The sequence below is a fragment of the Oncorhynchus clarkii genome, unplaced genomic scaffold (assembly GCF_045791955.1).
Source record: "Oncorhynchus clarkii lewisi isolate Uvic-CL-2024 unplaced genomic scaffold, UVic_Ocla_1.0 unplaced_contig_6397_pilon_pilon, whole genome shotgun sequence".
NCBI lineage: Eukaryota > Metazoa > Chordata > Actinopteri > Salmoniformes > Salmonidae > Oncorhynchus > Oncorhynchus clarkii.
In genome coordinates, this window is record NW_027258152.1 from 75,464 (window position 1) to 97,500 (window position 22,037).

General features: G+C 48.3%; 2 protein-coding genes across 2 annotated transcripts in view; one reads left to right on the forward strand and one right to left on the reverse strand.

The window, feature by feature from the left end:
• The first annotated feature begins 172 nt into the window (after nt 1-172).
• Nucleotides 173-16,506, forward strand: LOC139395866 (DNA-directed RNA polymerase I subunit RPA49-like). The gene is made up of 12 exons (XM_071143176.1): nt 173-267; nt 639-742; nt 1,558-1,634; nt 2,622-2,707; nt 6,033-6,091; nt 6,320-6,464; nt 7,977-8,087; nt 9,207-9,300; nt 9,485-9,615; nt 11,320-11,401; nt 12,852-12,983; nt 15,687-16,506. The coding sequence occupies exons 1-12, from the start codon at nt 204-206 to the stop codon at nt 15,850-15,852; spliced, it is 1,251 nt and encodes a 416-aa protein (XP_070999277.1). The 5' UTR covers nt 173-203; the 3' UTR covers nt 15,853-16,506.
• A 129-nt stretch (nt 16,507-16,635) lies between these two features.
• LOC139395865 (F-box only protein 10-like) overlaps nt 16,636-22,037 on the reverse strand; it is a 17,379-nt gene continuing 11,977 nt past the window's right edge. The window contains exons 10-12 of the mRNA XM_071143174.1: nt 17,885-18,195; nt 17,606-17,793; nt 16,636-17,399 (exon numbers count right to left, since the gene is read on the reverse strand). Coding sequence (XP_070999275.1) covers nt 17,207-17,399; nt 17,606-17,793; nt 17,885-18,195 — 692 coding nt within the window. The 3' untranslated portion in view covers nt 16,636-17,206. The remainder of the gene's footprint in view (nt 17,400-17,605; nt 17,794-17,884; nt 18,196-22,037) is intronic.

A 22,037-nucleotide genomic window follows, 5' to 3' on the forward strand; every position in this document is an offset into this window, starting at 1 on the left:
TTGATGGTTGATGTTCTTCCTCTCCTCCCAGACTCTGTAGGTGGCGCTACACTCCTATCAGCGCACCGTGTTAACGAGTTGCAGTACCACTCCTCGCCATCGGGTGTCGCTGTTATATTGTGTGTGTGTGTGGTGTGTGTGTGTGTGGAGGGTGAATATATTTCCGTGTTGTTTTTTTAAGATCCGCTTAACTGACAACAAACATGGATGCCAACTGCACATTGGTTTGCTGTGAAGAGGAGAGAGAAGACGATAAAGCTGCTATTGGTAAATATGACTATTTATGTTACAGACTAATTATTCATTGAAAATTCAAGATTGCAATTTTAAGCGTCTCCAAGAATTGACAACACGTAAATCCACCCTGTTCCGTAGTACACGTGGGTGCGCTCATGTTAACGCAGCGACGTTAAATGTATAGTAACTTCGGGATTTTGTCATTGAAGTCCTTTATCTACTTCCCAAGAGTCAACTTAACTAATGCATACCATTTTTTTTTTTTTTATGTCTCTGAGCTTTGTGGTGAGCATAGAGGGCACTATGGTATTGAAGGCAGAGCTGTGGTCGATAAACAGCATCCTCACACATATACGCATTCATTCATGTCAATCCTCAATCCCCCTCTTTCTCCTCAACAGTTCAGTTCTCTAACGGCACCCTGAGGAACACACAGCAGCTGGACTTCAGCTTCTATAAGAACGTGGACGAGACCAACCCTAGGAAGAAGAACCGGCGCCTGCTGGTGAGATCACTACGCCTGGTGTAGGGTGACGGTGCCTCTAGAACGCTGATCTGGGATCCGTTTTGGATCTGTACCCAGGAGCAAAACACAGAGTTGATAAATATGATAAATAAATAAATAAAATTATAAATATTGAGTTTATAAATATTAGACATTTTTGGTAAAACAACATTCCTTCTTCTCTCTGACACGCTCTTCTTCCTGTGTGTTTTAAGGCTACTTCTCTCTGACACGGTCTTCTTCCTGTGTGTTTAAGGCTACTTCTCTCTGACACGGTCTTCTTCCTGTGTTTTTAAGGCTACTTCTCTCTGACACGCTCTTCTTCCTGTGTTTTTAAGGCTACTTCTCTCTGACACGGTCTTCTTCCTGTGTGTTTAAGGCTACTTCTCTCTGACACGGTCTTCTTCCTGTGTTTTTAAGGCTGCTTCTCTCTGACACGGTCTTCTTCCTGTGTTTTTAAGGCTACTTCCTGTGTTTTTAAGGTTACTTCTCTCTGACACGGTCTTCTTCCTGTGTGTTTAAGGCTACTTCTCTCTGACACGGTCTTCTTCCTGTGTTTTTAAGGCTACTTCTCTCTGACACGGTCTTCTTCCTGTGTGTTTTTAAGGCTACTTCTCTCTGACACGTTCTCCTTCCTGTGTGTTTTTAAGGCTACTTCCTGTGTTTTTAAGGTTACTTCTCTCTGACACGGTCTTCTTCCTGTGTGTTTTTTAAGGCTGCTTCTCTCTGACACGGTCTTCTTCCTGTGTTTTTAAGGCTACTTCCTGTGTTTTTAAGGCTACTTCTCTCTGACACGGTCTTCTTCCTGTGTTTAGGTTGCAGAATCAGACAGACTCTCCTATGTTGGTAATAACTTTGGAACGGGATCCTTAAAATGCAACAACCTTTGCAAGTAAGTTTTTATTTCAGCGAGTTAAAAAAAACATCAAAACCATGTTTACAAGTATGATGTCTCTCAGCTGTTTACCAAAACAGTGGCAGGGTGGCTGTGTTGTTGTTATGTCTCTCAGCTGTTTACCAAAACAGTGGCAGGGTGTCCATGTTGTTATGTCTCTCAGCTGTTTACCAAAACAGTGGCAGGGTGGCCATGTTGTTATGTCTCTCAGCTGTTTACCAAAACAGTGGCAGGGTGGCCATGTTGTTATGTCTCTCAGCTGTTTACCAAAACAGTGGCAGGGTGACAGTGTTGTTATGTCTCTCAGCTGTTTACCAAAACAGTGGCAGGGTGTCCATGTTGTTATGTCTCTCAGCTGTTTACCAAAACAGTGGCAGGGTGTCCATGTTGTTATGTCTCTCAGCTGTTTACCAAAACAGTGGCAGGGTGGCAGTGTTGTAATGTCTCTCAGCTGTTTACCAAAACAGTGGCAGGGTGACCATGTTGTTATGTCTCACAGCTGTTTACCAAAACAGTGGCAGGGTGACCATGTTGTTATGTCTCTCAGCTGTTTACCAAAACAGTGGCAGGGTGACCATGTTGTTATGTCTCTCAGCTGTTTACCAAAACAGTGGCAGGGTGACAGTGTTGTTATGTCTCTCAGCTGTTTACCAAAACAGTGGCAGGGTGACAGTGTTGTTATGTCTCTCAGCTGTTTACCAAAACAGTGGCAGGGTGGCCATGTTGTTATGTCTCTCAGCTGTTTACCAAAACAGTGGCAGGGTGACTGTGTGTTATTATGTCTCTCAGCTGTTTACCAAAACAGTGGCAGGGTGGCCATGTTGTTATGTCTCTCAGCTGTTTACCAAAACAGTGGCAGGGTGGCCATGTTGTTATATCTCTCAGCTGTTTACCAAAACAGTGGCAGGGTAACAGTGTTGTTGTTATGTCTCTCAGCTGTTTACCAAAACAGTGGCAGGGTGACAGTGTGTTATTTTGTCTCAGGTATTATGTCGGGGTGCTGAACAAGGAGACCATGAGGATGGAGGTGCACACCGCTCAACTGTTCAACATGCAGCCCGTCATCCCAGGTACGTCATCCCCTATCGGATAACACCCTTCAGTGTGACAGTCATCCCCTATCAGATCAAACCCTTCAGTGTGACAGTCATCCCAGGTACGTCATCCCCTATCAGATAAAACCCTTCAGTGTGACAGTCATCCCCTATCAGATAACACCCTTCAGTGTGACAGTCATCCCCTATCAGATAACACCCTTCAGTGTGACAGTCATCCCCTATCAGATAAAACCTGTCAGTGTGACAGTCATCCCCTCTCAGATAACACCCTTCAGTGTGACAGTCATCCCCTATCAGATAAAACCCTTCAGTGTGACAGTCATCCCCTATCAGATAACACCCTTCAGTGTGACAGTCATCCCCTATCAGATAACACCCTTCAGTGTGACAGTCATCCCCTATCAGATAAAACCTGTCAGTGTGACAGTCATCCCCTCTCAGATAACACCCTTCAGTGTGACAGTCATCCCCTATCAGATAAAACCCTTCAGTGTGACAGTCATCCCCTATCAGATAACACCCTTCAGTGTGACAGTCATCCCCTATCAGATAACACCCTTCAGTGTGACAGTCATCCCCTATCAGATAACACCCTTCAGTGTGACAGTCATCCCCTATCAGATCAAACCCTTCAGTGTGACAGTCATCCCCTATCAGATCAAACCCTTCAGTGTGACAGTCATCCCCTATCAGATAAAACCCTTCAGTGTGACAGTCATCCCCTATCAGATAACACCCTTCAGTGTGACAGTCATCCCCTATCAGATAAAACCCTTCAGTGTGACAGTCATCCCCTATCAGATCAAACCCTTCAGTGTGACAGTCATCCCCTATCAGATAAAACCCTTCAGTGTGACAGTCATCCCCTATCAGATCAAACCCTTCAGTGGGACAGTCATCCCCTATCAGATAACACCCTTCAGTGTGACAGTCATCCCAGGTACGTCATCCCCTATCAGATAAAACCCTTCAGTGTGACAGTCATCCCCTATCAGATAACACCCTTCAGTGTGACAGTCATCCCCTATCAGATAACACCCTTCAGTGTGACAGTCATCCCCTATCAGATAAAACCCTTCAGTGTGACAGTCATCCCCTATCAGATAACACCCTTCAGTGTGACAGTCATCCCCTATCAGATCAAACCCTTCAGTGGGACAGTCATCCCCTCTCAGATAACACCCTTCAGTGTGACAGTCATCCCCTATCAGATAAAACCCTTCAGTGTGACAGTCATCCCCTATCAGATAAAACCCTTCAGTGTGACAGTCATCCCCTATCAGATAACACCCTTCAGTGTGACAGTCATCCCCTATCAGATCAAACCCTTCAGTGGGACAGTCATCCCCTATCAGATAACACCCTTCAGTGTGACAGTCATCCCAGGTACGTCATCCCCTATCAGATAAAACCCTTCAGTGTGACAGTCATCCCCTATCAGATAACACCCTTCAGTGTGACAGTCATCCCCTATCAGATAACACCCTTCAGTGTGACAGTCATCCCCTATCAGATAACACCCTTCAGTGTGACAGTCATCCCCTATCAGATAACACCCTTCAGTGTGACAGTCATCCCCTATCAGATAACACCCTTCAGTGTGACAGTCATCCCCTATCAGATAACACCCTTCAGTGTGACAGTCATCCCCTATCAGCCTACCTGCTACACCAGAAACCAATTTGATTTGTTATCATTTAAATTCAGAAGATAGAATGGGTCGGCCATGGAGGGGGGGGGGGGGGGTACTGGAGTTGGGTAACACTGACCTATACCAATCAGATCTCCACAAGTACATAGAGGTTGATGTGTGATTGGGTCATCAACTTCTTCTGTTTTAAAAAAAAAAACAGGCTGGATGAATGGCTGTACCAAACCCAATCAAATGTGTGTTTGTCACTTTCGCCCCCGAAACAACCTGGTGTAGGTCGACCTCACCGTGTTGAACTGGAGCCCCCGGTACAACCTGGTGTAGGTCGACCTCACCGTGTTGAACTGGAGCCCCCGATACGACCTGGTGTAGGTCGACCTCACCGTGTTGAACTGGAGCCCCCGACCTCACCGTGTTGAACTGGAGCCCCCCGATACAACCTGGGGTAGGTCGACCTCACCGTGTTGAACTGGAGCCCCCGACCTCACCGTGTTGAACTGGAGCCCCCGACCTCACCGTGTTGAACTGGAGCCCCCGACCTCACCGTGTTGAACTGGAGCCCCCGACCTCACCGTGTTGAACTGGAGCCCCCGACCTCACCGTGTTGAACTGGAGCCCCCGACCTCACCGTGTTGAACTGGAGCCCCCGATACAACCTGGGGTAGGTCGACCTCACCGTGTTGAACTGGAGCCCCCGGTACAACCTGGGGTAGGTCGACCTCACCGTGTTGAACTGGAGCCCCCGACCTCACCGTGTTGAACTGGAGCCCCCGATACAACCTGGGGTAGGTCGACCTCACCGTGTTGAACTGGAGCCCCCGACCTCACCGTGTTGAACTGGAGCCCCCGACCTCACCGTGTTGAACTGGAGCCCCCCGATACAACCTGGGGTAGGTCGACCTCACCGTGTTGAACTGGAGCCCCCCGATACAACCTGGGGTAGGTCGACCTCACCGTGTTGAACTGGAGCCCCCCGATACAACCTGGGGTAGGTCGACCTCACCGTGTTGAACTGGAGCCCCCGATACAACCTGGGGTAGGTCGACCTCACCGTGTTGAACTGGAGCCCCCGACCTCACCGTGTTGAACTGGAGCCCCCGACCTCACCGTGTTGAACTGGAGCCCCCCGATACAACCTGGTGTAGGTCGACCTCACCGTGTTGAACTGGAGCCCCCCGATACAACCTGGGGTAGGTCGACCTCACCGTGTTGAACTGGAGCCCCCGACCTCACCGTGTTGAACTGGAGCCCCCGATACGACCTGGTGTAGGTCGACCTCACCGTGTTGAACTGGAGCCCCCGACCTCACCGTGTTGAACTGGAGCCCCCCGATACGACCTGATGTAGGTCGACCTCACCGTGTTGAACTGGAGCCCCCGATACGACCTGATGTAGGTCGACCTCACCGTGTTGAACTGGAGCCCCCCGATACGACCTGATGTAGGTCGACCTTACCGTGAAATGCTGACTCACAAGCCCTTAACCAACAGAACAGTTACGCGCTGCGATCGTGTTGAACTGGAGGGTCGTCTCTCTGACTTCACTAACATGTCGTCTGTTTCCCAGGGGAGTCGTCTCTCTGACTAACATGTCGTCTGTTTCCCAGGGGAGTCGTCTCTCTGACTAACATGTCGTCTGTTTCCCAGGGGAGTCGTCTCTCTGACTAACATGTCGTCTGTTTCCCAGGGGAGGCGTCTACAGAGAATGATGCGTCCCAGAACACAGATCTAACATACAGGGAAAAGGTACCTCCATTAATTTATGTTAAAAAATAGAACCCGGAACGTTCTAGAGTTCCATCAGCCTTGAACATCTCCCCTCCCCTTAGTCTCTAGTTCCAGGGATTCGAGTTTTCCCCAATACTTCCTGTCAGGTTTAAGTGTTGTTTTACTAAATCCACTGCGGGCTACAGTACAGTATATGATTGATCACATCAATCATCAGGATGAATAACTAACCCCCCCCCCCTACAGGTGGACTCTCTGATCGAGGCGTTTGGTACCAACAAGCAGAAGAGAGCTCTGACCTCCAGGAGACTGAACCAGGTGGGCAGTGAGACCCTGCAGAGTGCTGTAGCAAAGGCTGCCCACACCATCATAGACCAGAAGGGCCTGGAAGGTACCTACACACACACACCTGTATACCCACACACACACACACACACACCTACAGTACATTTGGGAAGTATTCAGACCCCTTCTCTCTTTCTCCACATTTTGTTAAGTTACAGCCTTTTTTATCCTCAAATCAACACACAAGACCCCTTAATGACATCACAATGCCCCTTAATGACATCACAAGACCCCTTAATGACATCACAAGACCCCTTAATGACAAAGTGAAAATGGGTTTAGAAATGTTTGCATATTTATTAAAAATAAACCGAAATAAGTATTGAGACTCTGAATTGAGTTCAGGTGCATCCTGTTTCCATTGATCATCCTTGAGGTGTTTCTACATGATCATCATTGAGATGTTTCTACAACTTTCTACAACACACAAGTTCACCTGTGGTAAATTCAATTGATTGGGAAGGATTTGGAAAGGCACACACCTGTGTATATATAAGGTCCAACAGTTTTCAGATCAAAAACCAAGCCATGAGGTCTGAAGGAATTGTCTGTAGAGCTCCGAGACAGGATTGTGTAGAGGCACAGGTCTGGGGAAGGGTACCAAAACATTTCTGAAGCGTTGAAGGTCCCTAAGAACACAGTGGCCTCCATCATTCTTAAATGGAAGAAGTTTGGAACCAACAAGACTCTTCCTAGAGCTGGACGCCCTGCCACACTGATCGATCTGGGGAGAAGAACCCAATGGTCACTCTGACAGAGTTCCTCTGTGGAGATGGGAGAACCTTCCAGAAGGACAACCATCTCTGCAGCACTCCACCAATCAGGCCTTTATGGTAGAGTGGATAGGCGGAAGCCACTCCTCAGTAAAAGGCACATGACAGCCCGCTTGGAGTTTGTCAAAAGCCACCTAATGACTCAGACCATGAGAAACAAGATTCTCTGGTCTGATGAAATCAAGATTGAACTCTTTGGCCTGAATGCCAAGCGTCACGTCTGGAGAAAACCTGGCACCATCCCTACGGTGAAGCATGGTGGTGGCAGCGTCAAGCTGTGGGGATGTTTTTCAGCGGCAGGGAGACTAGTCAGGATCGAGGGAAAGATGAACGGAGTAAAGTACAGATCCTTGATGAAAACCTGCTACTTGGTATTATGGGGTATTGTGATGTCATTATGGGGTATTGTGATGTCATTATGAGGTATTGTGATGTCATTATGGGGTATTGTGATGTCATTATAAGGTATTGTGATGTCATTATGAGGTATTGTGATGTCATTATAACGTATTGTGATGTCATTATGAGGTACTGTGATGTCATTATGGGGTATTGTGATGTCATTATGGTGAGAGAGAAAAAAAACAATTGAATTAATTTTAGAATACGGCTGTAATGTAACAAAGTGGAATAAGTCAAGGGGTCTGAATACTTTCTGATGGACACAGTCAGACCAGAAGACGTACGCACACACACCTGTACAGTAACACACACACCTGTACAGTAGCACACACACCTGTACAGTAGCACACAGCAGTAACATAGTGAATGTTTCCCTTCTCCAGCCCTTCAGCAGGAGGTTGTTCAGGCAGAGTCCCAGTCTGAAGTGTCTCATTACCTTCCTCCCTGCTACCCCGACGCTGACACACCTCAACACGTCTACCTGTTTGACGACAGTATCCTTCACCTGGACTGTGTGTGTGTGACTCCAGGTTAAGGTGTGTGTGTGTGTGTGTGTGTGTGTGTGTGAGACTCCAGGTTAAGGTGTGTGTGTGTGTGTGAGACTCCAGGTTAAGGTGTGTGTGTGTGACTCCAGGTTAAGCTGTGTGTGTGTGACTCCAGGTTAAGCTGTGTGTGTGTGTGTGTGTGACTCCAGGTTAAGCTGTGTGTGTGTGACTCCAGGTTAAGCTGTGTGTGTGTGTGTGACTCCAGGTTAAGCTGTGTGTGTGTGAGCAGGTTAATGTGTGTGTGTGTGTGTGAGCAGGTTAATGTGTGTGTGTGTGTGTGTGTGTGACCAGGTTAATGTGTGTGTGTGTGACCAGGTTAATGTGTGACCAGGTTAATGTGTGACCAGGTTAGTGTGTGACCAGGTTAGTGTGTGACCAGGTTAATGTGTGACCAGGTTAATGTGTGACCAGGTTAATGTGTGACCAGGTTAATGTGTGTGTGTGTGTGGCCAGGTTAGTGTGTGGCCAGGTTAATGTGTGACCAGGTTAATGTGTGACCAGGTTAATGTGTGACCAGGTTAATGTGTGTGTGTGTGTGGCCAGGTTAGTGTGTGGCCAGGTTAGTGTGTGTGTGTGACCAGGTTAGTGTGTGTGTGTGTGTGGCCAGGTTAGTGTGTGGCCAGGTTAGTGTGTGACCAGGTTAGTGTGTGACCAGGTTAGTGTGTGACCAGGTTAGTGTGTGACCAGGTTAGTGTGTGACCAGGTTAGTGTGTGACGAGGTTAATGTGTGACGAGGTTAATGTGTGACCAGGTTAATGTGTGACCAGGTTAGTGTGTGACCAGGTTAGTGTGTGACCAGGTTAGTGTGTGACCAGGTTAGTGTGTGACCAGGTTAGTGTGTGACCAGGTTAGTGTGTGACCAGGTTAATGTGTGACCAGGTTAGTGTGTGTGTGACCAGGTTAATGTGTGTGTGTGTGGCCAGGTTAATGTGTGTGTGTGTGGCCAGGTTAATGTATGGCCAGGTTAATGTGTGTGTGTGTGTGTGTGGCCAGGTTAATGTGTGACTAGGTTAATATGTGTGTGTGTATGGCCAGGTTAATGTGTGTGTGTCCTTACCTGAGTCCCAGTCCTGTCTCCGGTGGAGTACGATGTCCTGGATGCTGCTGGCTCCAAGATGGCCGCCCTGACCCCAGAGGAACTACAGAACTTAACAGATGAAGGGTCGGACTACAACACTCATACTGTTGTTGACGTTGTTGTGGTGTTGTTGTTGTTGTTGATATGTTGTTGATGTGTTGTTGTTGTGTTGTTGACGCGGTGGTGGCGTTGTTGTGTTGGCGTTGTTGTTGTGTTGAAGTTGTGTTGTTGTTGTGTTGTTGACGTTGTATTGACGTTGTTGTTCCAGGTGTCAGAGCGTGGTGCGTCAATTGGAGAGTCTGCCCAGAGAGGGCGTGGCCAGAGAGAGACATGCTCGCTGTGCCTTCTACCTCCTCCTGCTGCTCAAACTGGCACGGCAGAAAAACATGACTCGCAAGTGTGAGTGCCGCGCCGCGCGTGTCTGTCTGTCTCTGCGTGTGTGTCTGCGTGTGTGTCTGCGTGTGTGTCTGCGTGTGTGTCTGCGTGTGTGTTTGCGTGTGTGTGCGTGTGCGTGTGTACGAGAAGCAAGTGCTGACTTTTTAAAAAGTAATCCTCGTTTGAGCCTGCACCTGTAGTGTTCACCGAGAACATAATCTCTAATCTCTCGTATCATTAAGGGTTGTGTTAATGTTTTCTAGTCAGGAGGAGGGCTGTCCTCGTATCATTAAGGGTTGTGTTAATGTTTTCTAGTCAGGAGGAGGGCTGCCCTCGTATCATTAAGGGTTGTGTTAATGTTGTTTTCTAGTCGGGCAGGAGGAGGGCTGCCCTCGTATCATTAAGGGTTGTGTTAATGTTGTTTTCTAGTCGGGCAGGAGGAGGGCTGTCCTCGTATCATTAAGGGTTGTGTTAATGTTTTCTAGTCAGGAGGAGGGCTGTCCTCGTATCATTAAGGGTTGTGTTAATGTTGTTTTCTAGTCAGGAGGAGGGCTGTCCTCGTATCATTAAGGGTTGTGTTAATGTTTTCTAGTCGGGCAGGAGGAGGGCTGCCCTCGTATCATTAAGGGTTGTGTTAATGTTTTCTAGTCGGGCAGGAGGAGGGCTGCCCTCGTATCATTAAGGGTTGTGTTAATGTTTTCTAGTCGGGCAGGAGGAGGGCTGCCCTCGTATCATTAAGGGTTGTGTTAATGTTTTCTAGTCGGGCAGGAGGAGGGCTGCCCTCGTATCATTAAGGGTTGTGTTAATGTTTTCTAGTCAGGAGGAGGGCTGTCCTCGTATCATTAAGGGTTGTGTTAATGTTTTCTAGTCAGGAGGAGGGCTGCCCTCGTATCATTAAGGGTTGTGTTAATGTTGTTTTCTAGTCAGGAGGAGGGCTGCCCTCGTATCATTAAGGGTTGTGTTAATGTTTTATAGTCGGGCAGGAGGAGGGCTGTCCTCGTATCATTAAGGGTTGTGTTAATGTTTTCTAGTCGGGCAGGAGGAGGGCTGCCCTCGTATCATTAAGGGTTGTGTTAATGTTGTTTTCTAGTCGGGCAGGAGGAGGGCTGTCCTCGTATCATTAAGGGTTGTGTTAATGTTGTTTTCTAGTCAGGAGGAGGGCTGTCCTCGTATCATTAAGGGTTGTGTTAATGTTTTCTAGTCGGGCAGGAGGAGGGCTGCCCTCGTATCATTAAGGGTTGTGTTAATGTTGTTTTCTAGTCGGGCAGGAGGAGGGCTGTCCTCGTATCATTAAGGGTTGTGTTAATGTTGTTTTCTAGTCGGGCAGGAGGAGGGCTGCCCTCGTATCATTAAGGGTTGTGTTAATGTTGTTTTCTAGTCGGGCAGGAGGAGGGCTGCCCTCGTATCATTAAGGGTTGTGTTAATGTTGTTTTCTAGTCGGGCAGGAGGAGGGCTGCCCTCGTATCATTAAGGGTTGTGTTAATGTTGTTTTCTAGTCAGGAGGAGGGCTGCCCTCGTATCATTAAGGGTTGTGTTAATGTTGTTTTCTTGTCGGGCAGGAGGAGCGCTGCCCTCGTATCATTAAGGGTTGTGTTAATGTTGTTTTCTAGTCGGGCAGGAGGAGGGCTGCCCTCGTATCATTAAGGGTTGTGTTAATGTTGTTTTCTAGTCGGGCAGGAGGAGGGCTGCCCTCGTATCATTAAGGGTTGTGTTAATGTTGTTTTCTAGTCGGGCAGGAGGAGGGCTGCCCTCGTATCATCCACATCAAGCTGATGAGGACCTTCACCGTGGAGACCTTCAATAACGGCAGGTAGCTGTCCACTCGCTGGCACCCTACGTAGTGCACTAGATCGTCTGCTTTTCAGATAGCACCCTACGTAGTGCACTAGATCGTCTGCTTTTCAGATAGCACCCTACATAGTGCACTAGACCCGGGCCCATAGATCGTCTGCTTTTCAGATAGCACCCTACGTAGTGCACTAGACCCGGGCCCATAGATCGTCTGCTTTTCAGATAGCACCCTACGTAGTGCACTAGACCCGGGCCCATAGATCGTCTGCTTTTCAGATAGCACCCTACGTAGTGCACTAGACCCGGGTCCATAGATCGTCTGCTTTTCAGATAGCACCCTACGTAGTGCACTAGACCCGGGCCCATAGATCGTCTGCTTTTCAGATAGCACCCTACGTAGTGCACTAGACCCGGGCCCGTAGATCGTCTGCTTTTCAGATAGCACCCTACGTAGTGCACTAGACCCGGGCCCATAGATCGTCTGCTTTTCAGATAGCACCCTACGAAGTGCACTAGACCCGGGCCCATAGATCGTCTGCTTTTCAGATAGCACCCTACGTAGTGCACTAGACCCGGGCCCATAGATCGTCTGCTTTTCAGATAGCACCCTACGTAGTGCACTAGACCCGGGTCCATAGATCGTCTGCTTTTCAGATAGCACCCTACGTAGTGCACTAGACCCGGGCCCATAGATCGTCTGCTTTTCAGATAGCACCCTACGTAGTGCACTAGACCCGGGCCCGTAGATCGTCTGCTTTTCAGATAGCACCCTACGTAGTGCACTAGACCCGGGCCCATAGATCGTCTGCTTTTCAGATAGCACCCTACGAAGTGCACTAGACCCGGGCCCATAGATCGTCTGCTTTTCAGATAGCACCCTACGTAGTGCACTAGACCCGGGCCCATAGATCGTCTGCTTTTCAGATAGCACCCTACGTAGTGCACTAGACCCGGGCCCATAGATCGTCTGCTTTTCAGATAGCACCCTACGTAGTGCACTAGACCCGGGTCCAAAGATCGTCTGCTTTTCAGATAGCACCCTACGTAGTGCACTAGACCCGGGTCCATAGATCGTCTGCTTTTCAGATAGCACCCTACGTAGTGCACTAGACCCGGGCCCATAGATCGTCTGCTTTTCAAATAGCACCCTACGTAGTGCACTAGACCCGGGCCCATAGATCGTCTGCTTTTCAGATAGCACCCTACGTAGTGCACTAGACCCGGGTCCATAGATCGTCTGCTTTTCAGATAGCACCCTACGTAGTGCACTAGACCCGGGCCCATAGATCGTCTGCTTTTCAGATAGCACCCTACGTAGTGCACTAGTTAGGGAATAGAGCTCTCCTTTCCTTCCTCTTGAATTAAAAAACAGATTTAGTTAAATTCAGTAGCTACATTGGTATTAATGTGTGTGTGTGTGTGTGTGTGTGTGTGTGTGTGTGTGTGTGTGTGTGTGTGTGTCTCTCTAGGGTGCAGAACGTGGTGTCTACGTCGATGCGTGTGAAGGTGGCAGCGTACTGCCTGGCCCTGCTGCTCCACATGGGAGACATGACCGCTGACCTCACACTGTTACACAGAGACCTGGGGGTCACAGAAAAACGGTGAGAGACCTGGGGGGTCACAGAACAGGAGAGAGACCTGGGGGGGGGGGTCACAGAGACCTGGGGGGGAGTCACAGAGACCTGGGGGGGGTTCACAGAGACCTGGGGGGGGGGTTCACAGAGACCTGGGGGGGTTCACAGAGACCTGGGGGGTTCACAGAGACCTGGGGGGGTCACAGAGACCTGGGGGGGTCACAGAGACCTGGGGGGGGTCACAGAGACCTGGGGGGGGGTCACAGAGACCTGGGGGGGGGTCACAGAGACCTGGGGGGGGGTCACAGAGACCTGGGGGGGGGGTCACAGAGACCTGGGGGGGAGTCACAGAGACCTGGGGGGGTCGCAGAACAGGAGAGAGACCTGGGGGGGGGGGGGGTCACAGAGACCTGGGGGGGGGGTCACAGAACAGGAGAGCGAGAGACACACCTCTTTAAAAAAAAAAATGAGGTGCCGAAATTGTTGCAACCCCTATTACCAGCCTGTTCAACCTCTTTCGTATCGTCTGAGATTCCCAAAGATTGGAAAGCTGCCACGGTCATCCCCCTCTTCAAAGGGGGAGACACTCTCGACCCAAACTGCTACAGACCTATATCTATCCTACCATGCCTTTTCTAAGGTCTTCGAAAGCAAAGTTAACAAACAGATCACCGACCATTTTGAATACCTGGGTGTCTGGTTAGACTGTAAACTCTCCTTCCAGACTCACATTAAGCATCTCCAATCCAAAATCAGATCTAGATCCAAAATTAAATCTAGAATCCGCTTCCTGTATCGCAACAAAGCCTCCTTCACTCATGCTGCCAAACATACCCTCGTAAAACTGACCATCCTACCGATCCTCGACTTCGGCGATGTCCTTTACAAAATAGCCTCCAATACCCTACTCAACAAATTGGATGCAGTTTATCACACTGCCATTCATTTTGTCAACAAAGCCCCATATACTACCCACCATTGCGCCCTGTACGCTCTCGTTGGCTGGCCCTCGCTTCATACTCGTCGCCAAACCCACTGGCTACAGGTTATCTACAAGTCTCTGCTAGGTAAATCCCCGCCTTATATCAGTTCACTGGTCACCATAGCAGCACCCAATCGTAGCACGCGCTCCAGCAGGTATATCTCACTGGTCACCCCCAGAGCCATTTCCTCCTTTGGTCGCCTTTCCTTCCAGTTCTCTGCTGCCAATGACTGGAACGAACGGCAAAAATCTCTGAAGCTGGAGACTCTTATCTCCCTCACTAGCTTTAAGCACCAGCTGTCAGAGCAGCTCACAGATCACTGCACCTGTTCATAGCCCATCTGTAAACAGCCCATCTATCTACCTACCTCATCCCCATACTGGTATTTATTTATTTATTTTGCTCCTTTGCACCCCAGTATCTCTACCTGCACATTCATCTTCTGCCGATCTACCACTCCAGTGTTTAATTGCTATGTTGTAATTACTTCGCCACCATGGCCTATTTATTTCCTTATCTCACCTCATTTCCATTCACTGTATATAGACTTTTGTTCTACTGTGTTATTGACTGTGTGTTTGTTTGTTCCATGTGTAACTCTGTGTTGTTGTTTGTCGAACTGCTTTGCTCTATCTTGGCCAGGTCGCAGTTGTAAATGAGAACCTGTTCTCAACTGGCCTACCTGGTTAAATAAAGGTGTTCTCAACTGGCCTACCTGGTTAAATAAAGGTGTTCTCAACTAGCCTACCCGGTTAAATAAAGGTGTTCAACTAGACTACCTGGTTAAATAAAGGTGTTCTCAACTGGCCTACCTGGTTAAATAAAGGTGTTCAACTAGCCTACCTGGTTAAATAAAGGTGTTCTCAACTGGCCTACCTGGTTAAATAAAGGTGTTCAACTAGCCTACCTGGTTAAATAAAGGTGTTCTCAACTAGACTACCTGGTTAAATAAAGGTGTTCTCAACTGGCCTACCTGGTTAAATAAAGGTGTTCTCAACTAGCCTACCTGGTTAAATAAAGGTGTTCTCAACTGGCCTACCTGGTTAAATAAAGGTGTTCTCAACTGGCCTACCTGGTTAAATAAAGGTGTTCTCAACTGGCCTACCTGGTTAAATAAAGGTGTTCTCAACTGGCCTACCTGGTTAAATAAAGGTGTTCTCAACTGGCCTACCTGGTTAAATAAAGGTGTTCTCAACTGGCCTACCTGGTTAAATAAAGGTGTTCTCAACTGGCCTACCTGGTTAAATAAAGGTGTTCTCAACTGGCCTACCTGGTTAAATAAAGGTGTTCTCAACTGGCCTACCTGGTTAAATAAAGGTGTTCTCAACTGGCCTACCTGGTTAAATAAAGGTGTTCTCAACTGGCCTACCTGGTTAATAAATAAATAAAGGTGAAATAATTAATAAAACACAAACGCAACAGCGTTACTGATATTTTATCTCTGTGTGTGTGTGTATCTCTGTGTGTGTGTGTGTATCTCTGTGTGTGTGTGTATCTCTGTGTGTGTGTGTGTGTGTGTATCTCTGTGTGTGTGTGTGTGTGTGTGTATCTCTGTGTGTGTATCTCTGTGTGTGTGTGTGTATCTCTTTGTGTGTGTGTGTGTGTGTATCTCTGTGTGTGTGTGTATCTCTGTGTGTGTGTGTGTATCTCTGTGTGTGTGTGTGTGTATCTCTGTGTGTGTGTGTATCTCCGTGTGTGTATCTCTGTGTGTGTGTGTGTGTGTGTGTGTCTCTGTGTGTGTGTGTAGGATGGTGGAGGTGGCCAAGTCGATGGGGCTGACCCTGTCCAGACACGGCTGTGTGACGGGGGACGACGACGGTCCGAAGGCTGAAAACAGACTGGCGTCTCTGCGGCTGCCCCTCGTTAAATACCACACGTTCACGGAGATACGCAAACGCAAAAAAATGCATTAGAGGAAGACGAGGGGAAACGCTTCCAAAACACACCGGCAGCGTCCCACTGAGCAAAATAGTACGCAGCGTCGTCTGGTTATGTCTGAAGTTCAACGTTCACCTTCTACTACCGTTTCTGTCAAGCCGTCTGCAGCAGACAGTCTGATACATCCAACGTGACGCTCTACCCAGAACGCACTGCGCAGCGTTGTTTACTGGAGATGAATGTACGTCTGGGTGTACCAACATGTAATGACTCTGTCGGTGTGATTGAAGTGTAAGGAGGAGGGGAGGAAGACATGGGGTAAGGAGGAAGAGGAGAGGGTAAATATTCCTAGAGAGAGAGGGAGGAGAGGAAGACCGGGGTATTGAGGAAGAGGGAAGGGTAAATATTCCTAGAGGGGAGGTGAGGAAGACGGGGATAACGGGGAGGAGAGGAAGAGTGAAGGGTAGAGGGTAAATATTCCTAGAGAGGGGAGGTGAGGAAGACGGGGATAAGGAGGAAGAGGGTAAATATTCCTAGAGAGAGAGGAGAGGAAGATCGGGGTAAGGAGGAAGAGTGAAGGGGAGAGGGTAAATATTCCTAGAGGAGGAAAGAGGGTTAGATAAAGATGGATACTAGAAACCCTCCTCACAGTATTCTGTAAACAAATAAAACATTTAATGTAATAAATTAAGTTCAGGTTGTGTGTGAGTTCATACCGCTCTGTCAGAACATGACCTGTCTGGAAGAACTGAGGAAGTGACTCGTGTGGTTCTTGGAAAACATTTAGAAAGCACTGTAAAAACAGACGCTAGTGGACATTTCAGTGAGGAAACAGGATTTTTTTTGAGAAATGTGAATATTGCCATCATTGTTAAGGCCAGGAGTTATTCCTAGTCAGGTAAAACTCCAATCCCTAACCTCCAGTCACATGATACAGTCCATGATATCACACCAGTCACATGATACCATATCTAGAATCCCCTGGGGAGGACAACGTTCTAGAACCCCCTGGGGAGGACAATGTTCTAGAACCCCCTGGGGAGTACAATGTTCTAGAACCCCCTGGGGAGTACAACGTTCTAGAATCCCCTGGGGAGGACAACGTTCTAGAACCCCCTGGGGAGGACAACGTTCTAGAATCCCCTGGGGAGGACAACGTTCTAGAACCCCCTGGGGAGGACAACGTTCTAGAACCCCCAGGACAGGCAACGTCTGTGTCCAGCCAGCCATTCCACAACATCTGCTGAGTTCAAGTGTTCCTAGATCAACATGTCAGAGGAAATGTTCTAAGAAAACAGAATGTCTCGAGACAGGAGAGGTCAGGGCTGAACTCTTGACCCCTGGTGAGGAGGTCATCCAATCCGTCTTCAGGGCGGGGTTGCTAGGGCCTCAGAGGATGGTGCAGAAGACGCTGCCGTTGTTATGGCAACCGCTCTCGACAGTGGCGGTGATCCTGGTAGTCATGGAGATGGCAAAGTGGGAGGGGTGACAGGAGGAGGAGGGGGGGAGGGATGAGGGACGGTCAGAGAGGGGGCGGGGGGGAGGGTTCTCCAAAACCCAGGGAGGGGCAGAGGAACATGTCCTGGCAGGAGAGAGCAGGAGATGGGGGGGGAGTGGTGGAGGATGGAGAGGGAGACGAAGAGGAAACGGGATGAGGGAAGAGGAGTAGGGATGAGGGAAGGAGAAAGGATGAGGAGAGAGGACAGGTAAAATGTATTAACCCATTAAATAGCTAGAAGGAAGTGTCCATACTTGGCGAGTAGCATTGAAAGTCGGTTGCTAAGCTACCTGTTGCTATGTTTCAGCACGCTGTTGTTGCGCAGCGCGCCGCCGACGTTGCCGGGGTCGCGGTGTAGCGGGGGTTTGACGTTTCCGGGGTGACCCTGGAACACCAGGTTGTCGTGGACGACGGCCTTTGCCGGCCCCAGCACGGCGATGCCACACCCCTGCACCGGCTGGACTCGATTACGCAACACCTACACACACACACACACACACACAAAGTATTTATTTAGTTCCCAAGGTGATGGTGATTTGGTGTGTTGTGTGTGTCTGAGCCCAGCTCACCTTGACGTCGGCGCTGTCCGTCAACCGTATCCCGTAACCACGGTTACCCACCACGTCGTTCTCCACCACCTGTCCATCGCCTCGGAAACTAACGCCATGGCCGCCGTTGTCATACACACCGTTGCCGCGGAGTTCCACCCGACACTCCCTCTCCACGGTGACGCCACCGCGACCATTTCCATGGACGCAGTTAGCAACTAGTCGAGTCAGCTGACCGCTCTGTAGCACGGCAACACCAGCGCCACGGTTTCCGTTCACTAGGTTGGCAACGACGTTCAGCGGTTCACTGCTCTTCACGTATAAACCAACCGCTAGAGAGAGAGAGCGAGAGAGAGAGAGAGAGAGAGAGAGAGAGAGACAGACAGACAGACAGACAGACAGACAGACAGACAGACAGACAGACAGACAGACAGACAGTTTATGTTCCATATCAGTGATTTAACAACAATGCCGTTTAGATGGTACGAGGTAAACGGTAGATGATGTCATTGTTTTAGGCCCCTCCTCTCTATAGGCACTCACTGCTATGAGGATGGACCTCTCCTCTACTCTCTATAGGCACTCACTGCTATGAGGATGGACCTCTCCTCTCTAAGTCACTCAGCTCTGTCATATCATCACATGATCTCTCCTATCACTGCTATGAGGATGGACCTCTCCTCTACTCTCTATAAGTCACTCAGCTCTGTCATATCCTCACATGATCTCTCCTATCACTGCTATGAGGATGGACCTCTCCTCTTCTCTCTATAGACCAAGTCACTGGTCATATCCTCACATGGTCTCTCCTATCACTGCTATGAGGATGGACCTCTCCTCTCTAAGTCACTCAGCTCTGTCATATCATCACATGATCTCTCCTATCACTGCTATGAGGATGGACCTCTCCTCTCTAAGTCACTCAGCTCTGTCATATCCTCACATGGTCTCTCCTATCACTGCTATGAGGATGGACCTCTCCTCTATAAGTCACTCAGCTCTGTCATATCCTCACATGGTCTCTCCTATCACTGCTATGAGGATGGACCTCTCCTCTACTCTCTCTAGACCAAGTCACTGGTCATATCCTCACATGATCTCTCCTATCACTGCTATGAGGATGGACCTCTCCTCTACTCTCTATAGGTCACTCAGCTCTGTCATATCCTCACATGGTCTCTCCTATCACTGCTATGAGGATGGACCTCTCCTCTTCTCTCTATAGGCACTCAGCTCTGTCATATCCTCACATGGTCTCTCCTATCACTGCTATGAGGATGGACCTCTCCTCTTCTCTCTATACACTAAGTCACTCAGCTCTGTCATATCATCACATGATCTCTCCTATCACTGCTATGAGGATGGACCTCTCCTCTTCTCTCTCTAGACCAAGTCACTGGTCATTTCCTCACATGATCTCTCCTATCACTGCTATGAGGATGGACCTCTCCTCTCTAAGTCACTCAGCTCTGTCATATCCTCACATGGTCTCTGCTATCACTTCTATGAGGATGGACCTCTCCTCTTCTCTCTATAGACCAAGTCACTCAGCTCTGTCATATCCTCACATGGTCTCTCCTATCACTGCTATGAGGATGGACCTCTCCTCTTCTCTCTATAGACCAAGTCACTCAGCTCTGTCATATGCTCACATGGTCTCTCCTATCACTGCTATGAGGATGGACCTCTCCTCTACTCTCTATAAGTCACTCAGCTCTGTCATATCCTCACATAGGGCAGGGCGATATGGCCAAAATATTATATCACGGTACTTGAAAAAAATAAAAAAATAAATGGATGGTAATTTATGTGGTTTTTTTATAATAAAAGTTGTACATGTTCTTTATGAGTTGTGGTTGGCCCTTGGGTGGCAACACGTACACTCTAAGTGATTTCAATGTGTATTTCTCCATTCTGATTGGGTTGAAGTTGAATTGAACAGTATAAAACCAAAACAACAATCATTTCCACATCGCCACGTAGAGCTGCACGATATGGGCAAGTCCCCTGGGCCTTATTTTCAACCAAATGTTACAATCTAGAGCCAAACACTCGTGTTAACTGTTGGAATCATGGGCATATAATGTCTATTCTAATTATATAGTTAGAATATAATAGTGGGCACTTTTATTACAGTGTTGTTGGACATGACAACAAATGAAAATGCCAGGGAGAAGTTATTATTGTGACAGGGTAGGAACTAATGTGTTAATAGTTGTTTCCTAGGGGGACCCTATAAGCGTTTGGCTACATTGAATGTTTTCTCTTAGCTACTTCATGTAAGCTAACTGATTCTTGCTTTGCGTTGTACCTCTTTAAAATGTAGAAGACACTGTTGCACAAACAACAAGCTAATTAAGGTCTACACGATCACTGGTATCATCAGGCTGTACTAGCTAATTACACTTGTTCTGACTCAAGTACAGTTATTAGCTAGCGATTAGCATTAGCGGCTAACAAGATTTAGCAACAACTTGCTAAAAAAAAAAGGCAAACTAGCTGTTAGCAGATGTAAGAAACGCAAGCTAATAGTGTCATTATAGAAGACTAGTAGATGTATATTTAAGAAGCTAAAAAAGTGACAACTGCATCGTTGTCATCAACAGTGTTGTTTGTGCGTGTTGCGTTGACCATGCAGACTGAACACAAGCGTCTGCTGGTTGAGGAACATCAAACGAGGTCTTTGAGTGACAGGGGGGCGTGGCTAGGTCTGTGTGGAAAGCGGCATAGAGAGACTGGAGAGAAGTAAACTATATATTTAAAAAAAATGGACGTTACAACACTGCGTATCACATTTAACAAACCGAACATTCAAATGCCGGTAGTGAAGGTAAAGTTAAAAACCCAAACCAGTCCGACCTATCACTGCTATGACGATGACACTCAACGACTCTACTCTCTCTCCCTCCCACAGCGTCTACAGTCTCACCTCCATTGTGGCTCTACAGTGTCTACAGTCTCTCCTACATTGTGGCTCTACAGTGTCTACAGTCTCTCCTCCATTGTGCCTCTACAGTGTCTCCTCCATTGTGGCTCTACAGTGTCTACAGTCTCTCCTCCATTGTGGCTCTACAGTGTCTACAGTCTCTCCTCCATTGTGCCTCTACAGTGTCTACAGTGTCTCTCCTCCATTGTGGCTCTACAGTGCCTACAGTCTCTCCTCCATTGTGGCTCTACAGTGTCTACAGTCTCTCCTCCATTGTGCCTCTACAGTGTCTACAGTCTCTCCTCCATTGTGCCTCTACAGTGTCTACAGTCTCTCCTCCATTGTGCCTCTACAGTGTCTCTCCTCCATTGTGGCTCTACAGTGTCTCCTCCATTGTGGCTCTACAGTGTCTACAGTCTCTCCTCCATTGTGGCTCTACAGTGTCTACAGTCTCTCCTCCATTGTGGCTCTACAGTGTCTACAGTCTCTCCTCCATTGTGGCTCTACAGTGTCTACAGTCTCTCCTCCATTGTGGCTCTACAGTGTCTACAGTCTCTCCTCCATTGTGGCTCTACAGTGTCTACAGTCTCTCCTCCATTGTGGCTCTACAGTGTCTACAGTCTCTCCTCCATTGTGGCTCTACAGTGTCTACAGTCTCTCCTCCATTGTGGCTCTACAGTGTCTACAGTCTCTCCTCCATTGTGCCTCTACAGTGTCTACAGTCTCTCCTCCATTGTGCCTCTACAGTGTCTACAGTCTCTCCTCCATTGTGCCTCTACAGTGTCTCTCCTCCATTGTGGCTCTACAGTGTCTCCTCCATTGTGGCTCTACAGTGTCTACAGTGTCTCCTCCATTGTGGCTCTACAGTGTCTACAGTGTCTCTCCTCCATTGTGGCTCTACAGTGTCTACAGTCTCTCCTCCATTGTGGCTCTACAGTGTCTACAGTCTCTCCTCCATTGTGGCTCTACAGTGTCTCCTCCATTGTGGCTCTACAGTGTCTACAGTCTCTCCTCCATTGTGCCTCTACAGTGTCTCACCTCCATTGCGGCTCTACAGTGTCTACAGTCTCTCTTCCATTGTGGCTCTACAGTCTCTCCTCCATTGTGGCTCTACAGTGTCTACAGTCTCTCCTCCGTTGTGGCTCTACAGTGTTTACAGTCTCACCTCCATTGTGGCTCTACAGTGTCTACAGTCTCACCTCCATTGTGGCTCTACAGTGCCTACAGTCTCACCTCCATTGCGGCTCT

What these genes read in the sequence shown, in the direction of transcription:
- LOC139395866 (XM_071143176.1), top strand. Translation starts at nt 204, where the DNA reads ATGGATGCCAACTGCACATTGGTTTGCTGTGAAGAGGAGAGAGAAGAC. An exon ending in CAGAACTTAACAGATGAAGG is followed by an intron (nt 9,301 to 9,484) that starts GTCGGACTACAA and finishes TTGTTGTTCCAG; the next exon opens with GTGTCAGAGCGTGGTGCGTC. An exon ending in GAAAAACATGACTCGCAAGT is followed by an intron (nt 9,616 to 11,319) that starts GTGAGTGCCGCG and finishes GTTGTTTTCTAG; the next exon opens with TCGGGCAGGAGGAGGGCTGC.